The following is a 13574-nucleotide window of genomic DNA, read 5'->3' on the forward strand; positions in this document are numbered from 1 at the left end:
TGGTCGTTCATATGGAGCACAGGGGCAAATGTGCCACAAGCCTCAACCTAAGAAGAGGGGAGAGGATCCCAGATGGAAAAGCTGTACCAGTGATGCCAAGCACTAAAAAAAGTCTCTGGGCTATCCTGCAACCTTAGAAACTTCCACAACTTAAAGAGTGCTGCTTCAACCCATATCTCACACATTTTCCCTGTCTGAAATGTCCACATGGACAACAGCCGGGTGATTGCTTGCCAAAGGGTCTTGTGACCATTCAATAAAAATTAGCTACCTGAGAGAAATTCGGCAGATATTGATAGCATTCAGGAAGGCAGACTCTACTAAACATAGTGGGTTTAAATTCCAGCAAGAAACTACAGAGCCTCTGGGCTTTACTGTATCCAGTCCCTGAGCCAATGTTTCTCTTTGAGCATGCACCACATCAGTTTTCCCATTACAGCATATCGACTGGAAGCAAGTCATCATCCCTTCCCAAGTATGATTTAATAAGACCAAATCCAGGACCTGACCCAGGCTACATCCACTGCTAAAGCATCACTTGCCAGCCAACCACGCAAGCTGCGTCTTAATCTCTCTCCTTTACTGCTATTTGTTTTCTGGGGTTGGGGGTTTTTTGCTCGTTTTTACATGGATAGATTAAATTTCCTGCCAACCCAGTTTCTCATTCAAACATGTTACGGAGGAAGTGGGAGGAAGAAGAAAACCAGGAACAAACAACATGCGGAAAATGGCATTAGAAGGCTTAGTGAGGAGTCTGATCCTTAGCCATGTGCACTGCCCCATTCCTGCACATCAGCAGTGCTCTCTACTACAGGGAAAGGAAAAGTGCTTTTTTAGCTGTCATTGTCCATGGAAACATCAAAGAAAATATGCCAGAGCTCTACTGTCAGGAAGTCCCAGGACTACCAAGTTTCTCCTCCCTAAAAAACAGCATTCACATGTCCAAAGCTCTTGCCACGTATTATCTCACACCCCCCCCCCCCCCTTCATGGCTGCGTAGGTGACCGAAGGTAACCTTTCTCTGTGCTGTCCACCAGCCAACAAGATCCCTGAGATAGTGCCAAGGCTCAGGAAATGCCTTGCATGTGCCCTCCCTTGCTTAGGAGGTCACAGACCTGGTAATTCTCAGTAGCATCCTTCAGGCACGTGCAATGCATAGAGGCAGACATGGAGGAAAGCAATGTAAAGAAAAAGAGCCACAGCTTTTCGTTCTCCCTGCTTTCACGGCTTACTTTGTCCCTGATGTCCATCTACTCCCCAGCCAAGAAGACACATGGCTCAGTGAGCTCAGTGACACTGCATTCCCTCTCTCAGCACCCATATTCCTGATCCTCACCAGCACCTCTTGCCTTTCTCATGGCAAGAGCAGACCTGTGAGAAGGGCATAGTGGGTGAGCACTGCTTTGCTGCCATCAGGAAAACAAGCTGCAGGCAGAATAGCCAGCAGTCCTTGGAAAAAGCACAGAAAGAGAGGCAACTCGGTCATGGAGAAACCTGACAACAGCTCTGCTCCAGGTCTCTGTTAAACAGAGGCCATGAGTTAACGTCAGCGCTTGGAGTTGCTCAGAAGTGAACTTGTGAAAGGCATGTATTTTCTCAGTTTTCTGCGAGCTATAAATGTTCAAGACCATCATAAGAGAATGTGCTGAACCATTTTGGGTTCACCTGGTGCTGGCAGCCACATGCACAGATTCATCCACCTGCTCACAAACCAGTGGTGCCATGGCTGGGAAGATCCAGGTTAGAGTGCAGACACTGAGAGACACTTGCGTGCCTGAAGTGAATGAGGCTGGGATGCCAAAAGCTGCTTTCAAAAAACAAATCCAGTAACCTGCAAGAGCTTACCAATGTACTTGATGAAACCACGATAATCATGAACATTCCTCTAATATAAAATATTTGATTTCCTCTGCCCAGTACCATCAATCACCCAGTTACCCCCTGGGTGTCATCTGAGGCTACCCTGATTTGATGTCTTATTAATGAGGGCCTAAACCATAAGAAAGACTGATGTCCTGAGCATCCCCCATCCTCATAGGGAAACCAGGCAGTTTTGGACAGGATACCATCTGTTAGACTGGTTTCCGCTGGAAACTCATCTGTGTTTCAGCAAGAGTGTGTTGAAGTGCATGCATCTGAGTAATTTAATTTTTTTTTAGTTCAGATGAATCAGCAGATATGAGTCCAAAAGCTGTGTAAGTTAAAAAAAACTTTTGGCAGTCTGCAGACCAGTTTTCCCAAATATTTTTAACTGAGCTCTCATCTACACCAGCCTCTAAAAAGATATCCACTTCTAAAGTGTGAAGCATCCTCTCATGGTTATTTCTGTCTCAGCACTCAAAAGTACATTTAATCCTTGTTTCAGAACAAGTTCCTCTCTCATATTCTTTGGTAGAAGGTGACATAGCCATAGGTACCAACATTTAGAGTAACATCCATGGCATGTGATGGACAATCACTATGGCACATCTGGAACCAAAGGCTGTCAGCAAACTCGACCATTGCAATGGTGACTTTCACTTACTGCTGCAATAGCTTGAACCTCTGTTTGATTTTTAGTGATAAATTAAAACTCTGGAGCACTATCAAGTCATCTAACTGGTAATGTTTTCTTTAGTTATTTGTATTGCAGCAATGCCTCACTAGGCACAGGTTAAAACTCCAGCATTCCAGGTGCTGCACAAACCTAGTAAACCATCCTGCATCCTAAGAAATCCTGCTCTGGATCAACAAGACATGCAGAAGGATGATGTAAGGAGAAAACCGGTGGCAAGGGATGGATAGTATAGCAGAATACTGACAGGGCTATCATGGGAATAAAATGTAAAGATGCTATTAATGTCACATCAAGATTGCACAATCAAAAGGTGATAAATGGAAACATTAAGATCCTTATGACAACTTCCCGAAAATGGCAATGCAGCTGCCTTATTTACAGTAAGGTCTATAGCTGAAAACACACTTACAAGAGCATTTGGAAGTAGGTTTTGAAAAATACCGTGGAATGAGAACATGATGCATGTGCAGCAGGGCTGAGTTACCACTGCTGTTGGATCTGCAGGTTTTTGGTTTTAATAATCATTCTCAGAATATCTGTGGGATTTTAGAGAAGAAATAGGGAAAATGAAACATGGAGAGCAAAATCCCTGGCAAAATATCAGGTTGCCCTAACTAATTATAACCTTCTGGTAGCAGCTGTTGATACAGACTAAGAAGTCTATGCTTTGCAGTCCCCTAATGCCCTGAGAGTGTGAATGCTCAGACACTGAAACTTCACATGCTCTGTCCATGGGGATCAGCACTTCCATTAATTTCCTAAAATTTTTCCCCCATCAAACTTATTCAAATGCCCAAGAAAGTCAGTGACTGCCTTAGATTTCGAATCTGGGATAAACATGCCATGGTTTTGATTGGAAAACCAATACAAGAGCAAAATTTGGCAATTATAAAAAGCATTTTCCCACATCACTCAAAGCAGCGTAGGGTCTCCCCTACCAAAAGACAGAAAATAAAACTCACCTTTGTCTAGAGAAGTAGCGACCTTGCAAGCCTGGGAAATTGTACATTCAAGGGCAATGTGTCAGACTATTATGAATGAGAAAAACAAGGCTCTAGTACCAGAGCTCACTACCAAACAGGCTAATAACATTCAGCTCTCGGTTGCGTGGTCACTGCCTACTGCCAGTCACATCAAGGATAAGTGTTAATGGCCAAAGTCATTGTAGTTACAGAATTACATAGGAGGAAGAAAAAAGCAGCAGCAGGCAGGCAGAAATCCTTTTTTTATATGAATAAAATTTTATTGAATTTTATACAATTAGAAAGAACAAAGAAAGAGGAGCAAACAGTCTTATGGAGGGTAGGAACCAGAAGAGCTTTCCCAGTAGAGGAGGGTGCCTGCTGAGGGCAGTGTTCCTGTAAATGTCACACAGGGGTTGTTACAAAAGCAGAGAGAATGTGTCTGGGCTTTTCTTTGATTGTTTTGGGTTTTTTTCTTCCCACATAAGGGTTTCTAAAGCCACTCTTCTTCCCCCATCAATCCTACCACCCAGCAGCAAAGTGAGCAGACAGGCAGGAAACAGGACTGCACAAGTGAAATGCGTACACACACAGAGTAACCACCTGCCTGCATCGCCAGGGGGGTTTGCACACATTCTGAATGCAGTGCTGTAGAGGAGGAAAGAAGGGATTTGAGATTTTTTTATCTCCTTTTTCTTTCATTTTTCTTTTTTTTTTTTTTTTATTTTAAGAAAAGAAGGCACAAAATCTCAGCCAAGCTTCAAACCTAGTGCTGCTTGAGAGCTCCCAGTCTCCCAAAAAGCCAGTGTGTCCACGTGGGAACCCAGCCCTCACCTCTCCCTCCTCTTCCTCAGAGTCTGTGCTTGCATTTGTACTGCTCAGGTAGAAGGCCCTGCCCAATGTTTGTGCACTGCTAGGGAAAGTAAAGCCGTGCCAGGACAAGGAAAGTGGGGATGAGGAAGAGTCTGTTGGCTTAAACAGACCCTTTTTCCAATGTGAGAACTATGAAAGTCACCTGTGACTCCCCACATTGTTTTTCCAAGAGCAGACCTGGGAGGGCTCTGGTGCTTTTTGAGGTGATCGCTGCCTTTGCCTGTGCAAGGCTTGGTGTTATTCAGGAGGGCCAAAACCCCTATCCAGGTGTGGCCTCTTTGAACCAGTGCTCTCTAGGAGAGGAAATCCCAGCCCTCAGTCCAGCCCTCCAAATGGCATCAGATTCCTTCAGAGGTTTCAACTCTTGGCTTTGATTAAGGCTATTTAGTTGCAATAGAAAAAAAGTAGAGGTGCCAGCCACAACCACCTGCCAGGCTGCAAGGAGATGGCAGGGCCACTGGCAGATGCCACCAGTACCCAGTCCCAGGACGTGGGGGGAAGTGGGGGAGGCAGAGAGATAGTGTGTGGGCTTTCATTAAGCCTCTGCATTCTAAAGCAGGAAACAAATCCTGCTAACATGTCTGTGCACGTGGGAGAGCAGGAATGAAAACTCTGATGCCTCTCTGTGAAGGCTCCAAGCCCTGCCATGCTGCCCAGCCCTGCATAGCCTGATGAATAAAATCCACCATGCAAACATCAAAGTTACGGGGTTTGAAGTCACTTGCCCCAAATCAGGGCAGCCCAGGGGCAACATGAACCTGCCTGGTGCTCCACCACACCACCCTGCTCCTCTCTGCCTTCTGAATAACCCCAGCAACACCCCAAGAAAAGGAAAAAAAAAGAGATCCAAGCCCTAGAGCAGCAGCAGCAGCAACAACAGCAGCAGCAGTGGTGCAGCCTTGCCCTGCACCAAGTGTATCAGGGAAAGATGCTCAGACGACTGCATCTTCCACAGCTTTAAATAGGGCTCTGGTGGCACTCCAACCTAGTGCAGGTGAAACACCCAGTCTGTGGATCTGCTTGTGTCTGTGTGTGTGTGCCTGTGTGTTTCTGTGTGTGCTGAGGTGGGGGGAAGAACTTCAAAAAATAAAGACAAATGCTTCCTGGCCCACACCCTCAGCCAACCATCCCCTTGCCTGGGCTGGTGGCTGTGCCTTCATCTCGCCCCTCCAGCCTGTTCCATGCTTCCCCACACCCAGCCCCAGTGCACAGTACTCCCTAATCCAACAGCGGAGCCAGGGCCATGGGAAGCTGGGGCTGAGCAGCCTTCCCTGCCCCAACACAGGTCATCATCCTCTTGGAAACAAAACAGCAACAACAATGGAAAAAAATAATATATATATATATATATCTCCCCAACCTCCCTGAAAGACCCAAATGGATGGAATCAGTCCCCAACAAAACCAACAGGTAATAAAAGCAAAAGCTCCCCCCAGGGTCAGGCCCGAGTGCATGTCCCAGCTGGGGCCCAGCAGCCCGGGAGCACACCCCGACCTCCCTGCTCCTCTGGCCTTGGCACATCTGTGGCGTCCATTGGCACGAGGAGCTCCGGCAGCTGGGGGGAAAGCGGCTTGGCCAGGGCTGTCCCACCAGCTGGCAGCAGCCTCGAGACGGGAGGGCAGGTGGAGAGGTAAGTGAGTGATCCCCCCACCACCTCGCTGCCTTTCAGGAAGGAGTAGGGTCTCTTCGCCCCACCGGGAATGAGAGGCCCCTTGCTCAGCTCTCAGCCACCAACACGGTCCTACACCAGGGAGCCAGCCCGGCTCTGGGCGGGCACCATGACGGGGACAGCCCCGATCCGCTCCAGCGTGGCCTGGCTGACTGCATAGGAACGGGTGTGCGGCAGCCGTGGCTTCCTGCTGACCGAGCCATTGCTCCGGATCACCTCCTGAGGCGACGGCGCCGTGCTGGCCGTCACCACCAGTGTCTTAGGGGGAGCCGGGGACGGGTGGCCACCATTGGCGTAGACGGGGCGGGCACTCGTGCTCCCTGAGCGGGAGAAGGGGGGCTGGTGAGCATCGTTGCTGTTGCTGAAGCGGGTGAAGGAGTCTGTGGCGTGGTTGGCTTTGGGGTCGTTCCAGTAGCGGCTGTTGTAGGTGTTGGAGGAGGTGAGGGTGTCGTTCTCTGATGAGGACGCATCAGCGTGGAACGTCTTTGCGGCAGAGGAGCATTTGGGTGGTAGTTCATCCTCTCTGGGAAGAAGAAGGTGTGAGGGCATATGGAGGACACTGGCCCACTTGTCCAACACCCCCACCCCTAACTACCATGCTGGGGTCATAGATTCAAAGAGAAGGGCAGCACCAATGTGAATCAGCATTGCTCCTTGGCCTGTTCACTCATCCCTCTCTGCAGGACCTGCCTTTGTGCTCCATGTGCCAAATTTGCCACTGAGGCAAATGACCCATGCTCATGGGTCTAAAAAGAAAGGCAGTTCCAGACAGTGATAGCTGTGATTGTAACCTCTGTGACCGGAGAACATCACAGCTCCAGAGCTTTTCAGGTATTACTGTATGGTATTATGTGCCGGAATTCCCACATCACTCTCCTACAGAGCTAACAACATAAAGTCCCATCTCTCCTGCTGGCAGAGGGATTAAAGGCATTAAAGGCAATACTGAAAACAAAATGTATTGTTTCTATTTTTCATTTTCTCCCTCCATTTTCTGAATGTATATGGACATCTTCCCCTGACCCAGGGGAATGCACCCAGGATTAACAAAAATGAGGTTTCCAATTTCCCTCCTGTCAGCTGCAGCTTAACTTGGAGGTCCCCCATCACCAGCTTTCCCTGACCCTTACCTTATCTCATTGGGAATTTCCTCCTCTTCTTCTTCTTTGTGTTTATTTTTCCAGTAGAACAGTGCTACAGCCACCAACACAATGCAAACAACGAGCACAACAGCACCTGTGGCCACCGCTCCTGCAATCAGGCCGATACTCCGTGGGTGAGCTGTGGAGATGATTGAACAGAGCATGGAGAAGAAATCAGGCATGGGCTGTGACCATCTGTAAGCACATGAAACAGCCGTGGCTTGGGAGGGGAGAGAGGCAATATTCCCATTCCAGGGCATGATTGTCTTCTGATAGAGAGGCATGTGGTGGCTCACAGCAAACATGGTTACACACCTTACTGTCACAAGACATAAACAGGTGGCCAAGCCTACCCTGGCAAAATACTTACGTGCAATGACTTGCAGGTCCAGAAGGCAAGTGCTGGTTCCAATGGCATTTGAAGCCACACATTGGTAAAGACCTGAGGACACAGTGCTGATATTTCGGAGAGTGACAGTGCCCTGGACTTGGTCTAGTCAGAGAGAAAAGAAGGATTTAAATCCCTCCCCCGCTTGAGGAAAACAAGAAAAAGCAAAGCCAGCAAATAGAGAATCTTGGTGTCAGACTATTAAGAGAGAACTAAATTAGGAAAAACCTTTAGATGGAAGCATTGTGCGTGCACATACACACACAGAGACAAGATTAGGCCTTAAGGAGCTTACACTAGATGTTTCTTTCTCTTCTTATAGAGGAATTTCTGCAGATGAAAACTTGGGACTCTCAGCATTGTGCGAGAACAGGGAAGAAAGAGATGCGAAATTACCTATGCTCAGATCTACTTGTTGAATTCAGTCTTGCCCTGCAGAACCCCTGCTCTCCCAGCCCTGGGCTCCCCATCTCCTGCTCTGCCAATATTCCTCATTCCTGAATTATATGAAACTGAAAGGTGGCATATTCTTAAAATACAGCAAGATAAAGGGCAAAAGTACAGCTATCAGTATTTGATCAGGACACCTAGGCTAAGAAAACCTAAGGGTGAGACTTGTGGCTGGGAAACACCAGTTTGATCAGAGCCCTGCTTCTCCATACATCTGAAAAGCAGCTCTAATTTATTTGAGGCAGTAATTTATTGGAGAATTGTGGCATCAGCTCCTGATGGAGAACTGTGAGAAGCTGGCTGTATTTTCCTGGGATGATTCTGCCTCTCTTTTCCCTGCTTCCATTCCATAAGTCTTTCATTTGGTTTAAAATGCAGGTGAGCTGGCAGCTGAAATTTCCAGCCACATGCCAACATCTAGAAATCACTCTCTCTCTCTTCCATTCAACCCAATCCTTGTTTTTCAATGGAGAACATGTTTCTGGACAAAAAAATCCCACAAAAATTTAAGTGGCCTCTGGAGGGCACCCCATCCACCATGGGCTTTAGGAACCTTCGTTCCAATAAAGGGACCATGCAAATGATGGCAGACGCTCAATGAGCCGTGCCCCCTCTGGCAGCTCAGACAAGGGACAGCCAGGCTGCCACCTGGGAAATAAGAGGATAATCAACAGAATGAGCACCTTGTGTGGCAGTTGGGGGCAACTTGGGGACATTGTCCAGTTTCTCCCAGAGGTATGTTGGCCGGGGGATGCCTTCTTCCGAGCTGCAGGTCAGTGTGATATCGCTGCCCACGTCCAGGGACCCCTGGATTCTGCAAAGCGGGGCAGAAGGAGGAACTGCGAGAGAAGAGGGGAAGGTGATAGCAAATAAGGAAATGTGACCAACAGTGGAATGCAGGCTCACTCTGGACATGTGCTGCTGGGGAAAGCAAGGACAGTGGCATGAACTGTCAAGGGGACAAGAAGGAGGCAGCAGACAAGAACTCATTATGGTTTGGGGGGAGACAATTCACACAAAGATTCCTGACCCACCAGCCCATCAGGGTTACAGACTACTGCTGACTTTCACAGGACCCAGTTCTCTTAGATCCCTCCCTTGAAAAAAAGGTAACAATTTCTGTCTTTGAAATAGCAAGGATGGTGAAAGTTAACAGAACTGCAGACAAAATTTACTGTGATTGAGTTTTGCTTTCATATCCCTATAATGGCATGCACTTTGGAGTATTTAACATCAATGGGAGTATCCAGAACTAACAGCTTTAATGGAAAGGAAGCAAAGATATAAAGTCATTCTCTCCTCCTGTTGCCATGCACCAAACCCCTTGTGCTCCTTTCAGCCCTCCAGGATGTCCTCGTACTTTATTCCTGCTACTTTGCAACTCCATATCACAACACCACCACAAAAACTTTCTCTCCACCATATTTGAAAACTTCATTACACACTGCCTGCATATGAAGTCTATGTGCCCTACAAACTCCCACAGTATCCACAAGGACGCCCATTCCTCACCACGGGATGTCTGTGGGCTCAAACGCACACAGTACCGTGTTGTTCATGATGCACTGTCATGAACAGAGGTCCCCTAGTCCCCGCCCTTGCCCTACCCCCCACCCCCTCCATAATACCAATAAACACACCCAAGACAGTAAGTCCAATGACTCCAATATTCCTGACGCCTCGGTCGGGAAGATTGTTGACCAAACACTGGTAGGTGCCAGTATCCGACAGCTGAGTGTTGTTGATGAAGATGGAGGCACTGGTGGTTGGCATTGTCACAGCAAACCCCACTCGCCCATAGAACTGGGGTGCACCACCAAATATCTGACCCCCTTGGTAGAGAATAACCTGGAAAAGAAAGGAAGGCTCAAACAACACTCTGCAGGAGATGAGCAAGGAGGAAGAACAGCAAGCAAAATATGAGCTTTCAAAGCCAAAAGGACCAGTTACTAAAAGATCTCTGAATAAGCAAACCTCAATATACATCCTAGCACAGGTGTTTTTGCAAAACAGGAACACACTCTGTAGCTCATTTTACATCACTAAAAATGTTCATAAAGGTAACAGACCAGAAAGGTACCCAAATCTTCTGGCGTAGCTGGATTGGCAATACCAGCCTCCTTCATATGGTAGTCATTACCCGCCTAGAAAGAATCAATGTACAGAAGCAGAGGCTCTCTGCAGGTCAGTGAATACCTTGATGAAAAGCATCTGTCCAGTGGACAGTATCACTTTGAGTCTCTGTCAGTAAGATCCTGCCATGATTTGACACTGCTTACTGAAGATCTTTGGGATGAGCTGGATGACAGGCAATGCAACCTTTGAACCTGCACAGCCTCCACCAGTCAGACTGTGCTCAGACCAAGTCCCTGAGGAGCAAGTATTCTTCAGTGCAGGTTCTCACACTGAATACAAAATGTGATCAGGGCAGTGTGACCCAAGATGTATTTCAGAGAAACGGCGTTCTTCTATTGTCAGAGTACGTGGGCAAAAACAGGCCAGCATATCTCAGGTTATGATTCCTGTGCTCACCATTATATACTCTCATTTGCTAGTATTCATAAGAATGGACTTGCTAAAGCTAGTGCCTAGTAAAAAAATAAGAAGGGAAGTAAAAGGGATGATGAGTCTATGAGAAGTTATGTGTTAAAGGACATTTTACATAGATTTCCCAAGTTAAAGCTGCAGCTACTCCCAGGCCCTCCAAATTCCGCATCCAGTGCACCAAAACCTGGATTACATCTCCTGTGCTCTTTTGAACACACAAACCACCAGAGGCCCAGGGCAATAAAACAGTTCCACACACAACTGCCCCGGCTGCATATCCAGACAAGGACACAATGTGCATCTGTTAACAAAACACTGAAGAAAACAGATTTATGTGATACCCAGAGGGCATGTTCAGCAGTGAAGGGACAATGAAGCTCTGGGACAACCACAGACTCAGCATTTTAGAGGCCCTACATCCAGAACACAGTGGGGAACAGGAAAGCCCCAAGGAAAAACCTGCTCCCATAAGAAAAGACCCACCTGTTGAGGCTGGTTGGCGTTGGAAAGAGGAATGACCATCCAGATGACATTAAGGTTAGTGAGAGCAGCGTTAGTGGTGAAGGTGCAGGGCAACACTGCTGTCTGGCCTCGGGCAACCTGGATACTCCCTGAACTAACTGACACCTCCAGAGGACACACCAGACCTGGAAAGAGAAGGACACACAGTTCAAGCATTTCAGTTCAAAGCACTGCAGATGGTCCCATACACTTGCAAGTCACAACTCAGTATTCCGTTCCTACACAACTGTATCCTACTACATCAGTCCAAAAGGATTTATATTCCTCCCTCACAGATCACTCTGCTCTCATGCAGACATTTTTTACAGACAAATGGAGATATGTGGTCCTTTTAAGTGTGGGCTTAACTCTAGTTTCAGAGCCTCTGGGAACAGCAGTGATTTTTTTGGCAACAGGCAAAGGGCTATAAGAACAACCAAGCTGTGTCTAAGAGAAAGATATGTTTTCAAACCCATCAATCTTAATGATACCCAACACCAGGGAATGAGAAAAAGAAACTTCAATATTAACCAAGAAACACAGTTCTCCTCCAACTTCTATGCCTCATAAAGTACAGCAAGACCAGAAGTATTTTAACAATATTTTTAATTTAAAAGGTTAAAAGTTGAAATATTTTCCAGTCCAGTCATTTCTATTTAAGTGATGAAAAATTACTATTGCTACTGGAGGATCTCATAAAATCTCATTTATTTTCCAGAATATCCACCACTCACTTGTTTGCATTCCACACAGACTGCACAAAGAAGAAAGCCTGAGAAGCCCCAGCTTCCCAGTAAAACAGGTCAAGGCTGCCATTTTTAAGACTCAAGTCACATAGGGAAAACCTCTGTTCCTACCACCAAAATCTTGTCAAATTAAACTAACCAAGGGGTCTCCACCACCACTTTGAGTTGCACTAAAATGCTTTAAACCATTTTTCTCCACAAAATCAAAATATTGACTACAAAAAGCTATGTCTCTATATGATAGCTCACCATTTTCTTGTTCAAAGCATGTGGGAGGGTGCTGGAGAAGAAGGCAGAACACTGCTAACATCCAGGTGTTGTCTGCAGACCACCCTATTCTCTTGCTGAATCCAGAAAGGGCTGCCTACAAAGTTTCTATTTTCTCCCAAGAGACAGTGGTTTGCTGAAGGTGAAATGCTTCATGAGAAGACTTTTCTATCTGAACTACCAAGATATTGAACTCTTCATGAGAAGAGTTTTTTATCTGAACTACCAAGATATTGAACAGGCTGATGTCTGAGGAAAAGGTGAGTGTCTGCACATGCTTGTCTGTGAGATCCTTCCCAGGCTGCCTACCGTAGAAATGCAGCACCAGAACCTGGAAGTGCTAAGCTTCAGATGCTATGAACCCAAAGATTCTAGCACCTGCACAGCCTTCTATGTGTTCTGGTGTTTGAACTGACTGCTCCAGAGTTTCAGTACTCCACAACTTGGCAAATACTCAGCTGCCTCTTCCAAACTTCCATTCCTTCATCCACATCTCCAACCTTTAAAGCCCCAAGTAGTTCAGGGAGGCTCAGAAATGCTTCAGAACAGAGTCAGAAAAAATTTCACTTTAACCTCTTCAGGTGAAGCTCACAAGTGTCTTACTTTGGGGGAGAAAAGAACCCCGTCTGACTTTCCTCATTTTCTTGAAACTTACTTAAAAATATGGAATGTTTTGGAAACTCCTAGGGAAACAGATAATCTCCAGTCCTAACATCTCAGAGAATTAGGTGGCTGGATGAGAAACAGCTGGTGGAAGCTTAATCCATCAATCTCCTCTGCAAGTCTGTCAGTAGCAAGCAGAAGTAAATAACTTGAAGAGCCAGTAAAAAGCATCACCTTTATCACAAGGCATCTGCCTTCCAGCTGTGTCTGTGGGCAACAGGCTGGGAATGGATTTGGACTCCTCATTTTCTAATGGCTGGCCAGGCAGTGGCAGTAGCCCAAAGCCCAGAAGTGATCCACGTCAACTTTGGAGATCTGTCTTGCTGAATGTGACTCCAACAAGGAATTGTCTTTTCTGCAGGCTGAAATTTGAAGGCTGTCTTGCCATGACTACTCATCCAGTCTAGCATCATGAATGTGCTAAACAGTGTGCAGGGAGTCACAATGATTTGAACATCTATTGGATTGACCTCTCTCTCCAACATTGTGCGGGAAGATCCTCTGTTATGTCCAGTGTAGATTTAATGAGATCCTCTCCAGGAGAGGAAAAGAAATTACTCATCCTATTTGGAACAGCACTGTGTGTTTTTCAGCCTCATTCCTTATCCCTTCCACTTTCCATTCCATGAAAAACCCACACATTCAAATTCTCGTCATTCAGAAAAAGCAATACTTAAGTGTTCCAATTTACTGGAAAAGTCAGACTTTGCAGTTTGCTTTGCAGGATTAGTTACTTCAATCACTCAGTCATCAAGATGATGAGGTTTTTATGTCTAATCACCCTCTTCCTACTCCTAATATTTATTATT

General features: G+C 46.4%; 1 protein-coding gene across 2 annotated transcripts in view; it reads right to left on the reverse strand.

The window, feature by feature from the left end:
* Positions 1-5423: 5423 nt before the first annotated feature.
* Positions 5424-13574, reverse strand: part of IGSF11 (immunoglobulin superfamily member 11) — a 137412-nt gene continuing 129261 nt past the window's right edge. For both annotated transcript variants that reach the window (XM_050973829.1, XM_030234754.2), the window contains 6 exons: positions 11072-11235; positions 9682-9889; positions 8725-8880; positions 7574-7696; positions 7192-7342; positions 5424-6584 (listed from right to left, as the gene is read on the reverse strand). In XM_050973829.1, the coding sequence (XP_050829786.1) occupies positions 6134-6584; positions 7192-7342; positions 7574-7696; positions 8725-8880; positions 9682-9889; positions 11072-11235 (1253 nt within the window). In that variant the 3' untranslated portion in view covers positions 5424-6133. The remainder of the gene's footprint in view (positions 6585-7191; positions 7343-7573; positions 7697-8724; positions 8881-9681; positions 9890-11071; positions 11236-13574) is intronic.

Source organism: Serinus canaria, chromosome 1 (assembly GCF_022539315.1).
Source record: "Serinus canaria isolate serCan28SL12 chromosome 1, serCan2020, whole genome shotgun sequence".
In the NCBI taxonomy this organism is placed as follows: Eukaryota; Metazoa; Chordata; class Aves; order Passeriformes; family Fringillidae; genus Serinus; species Serinus canaria.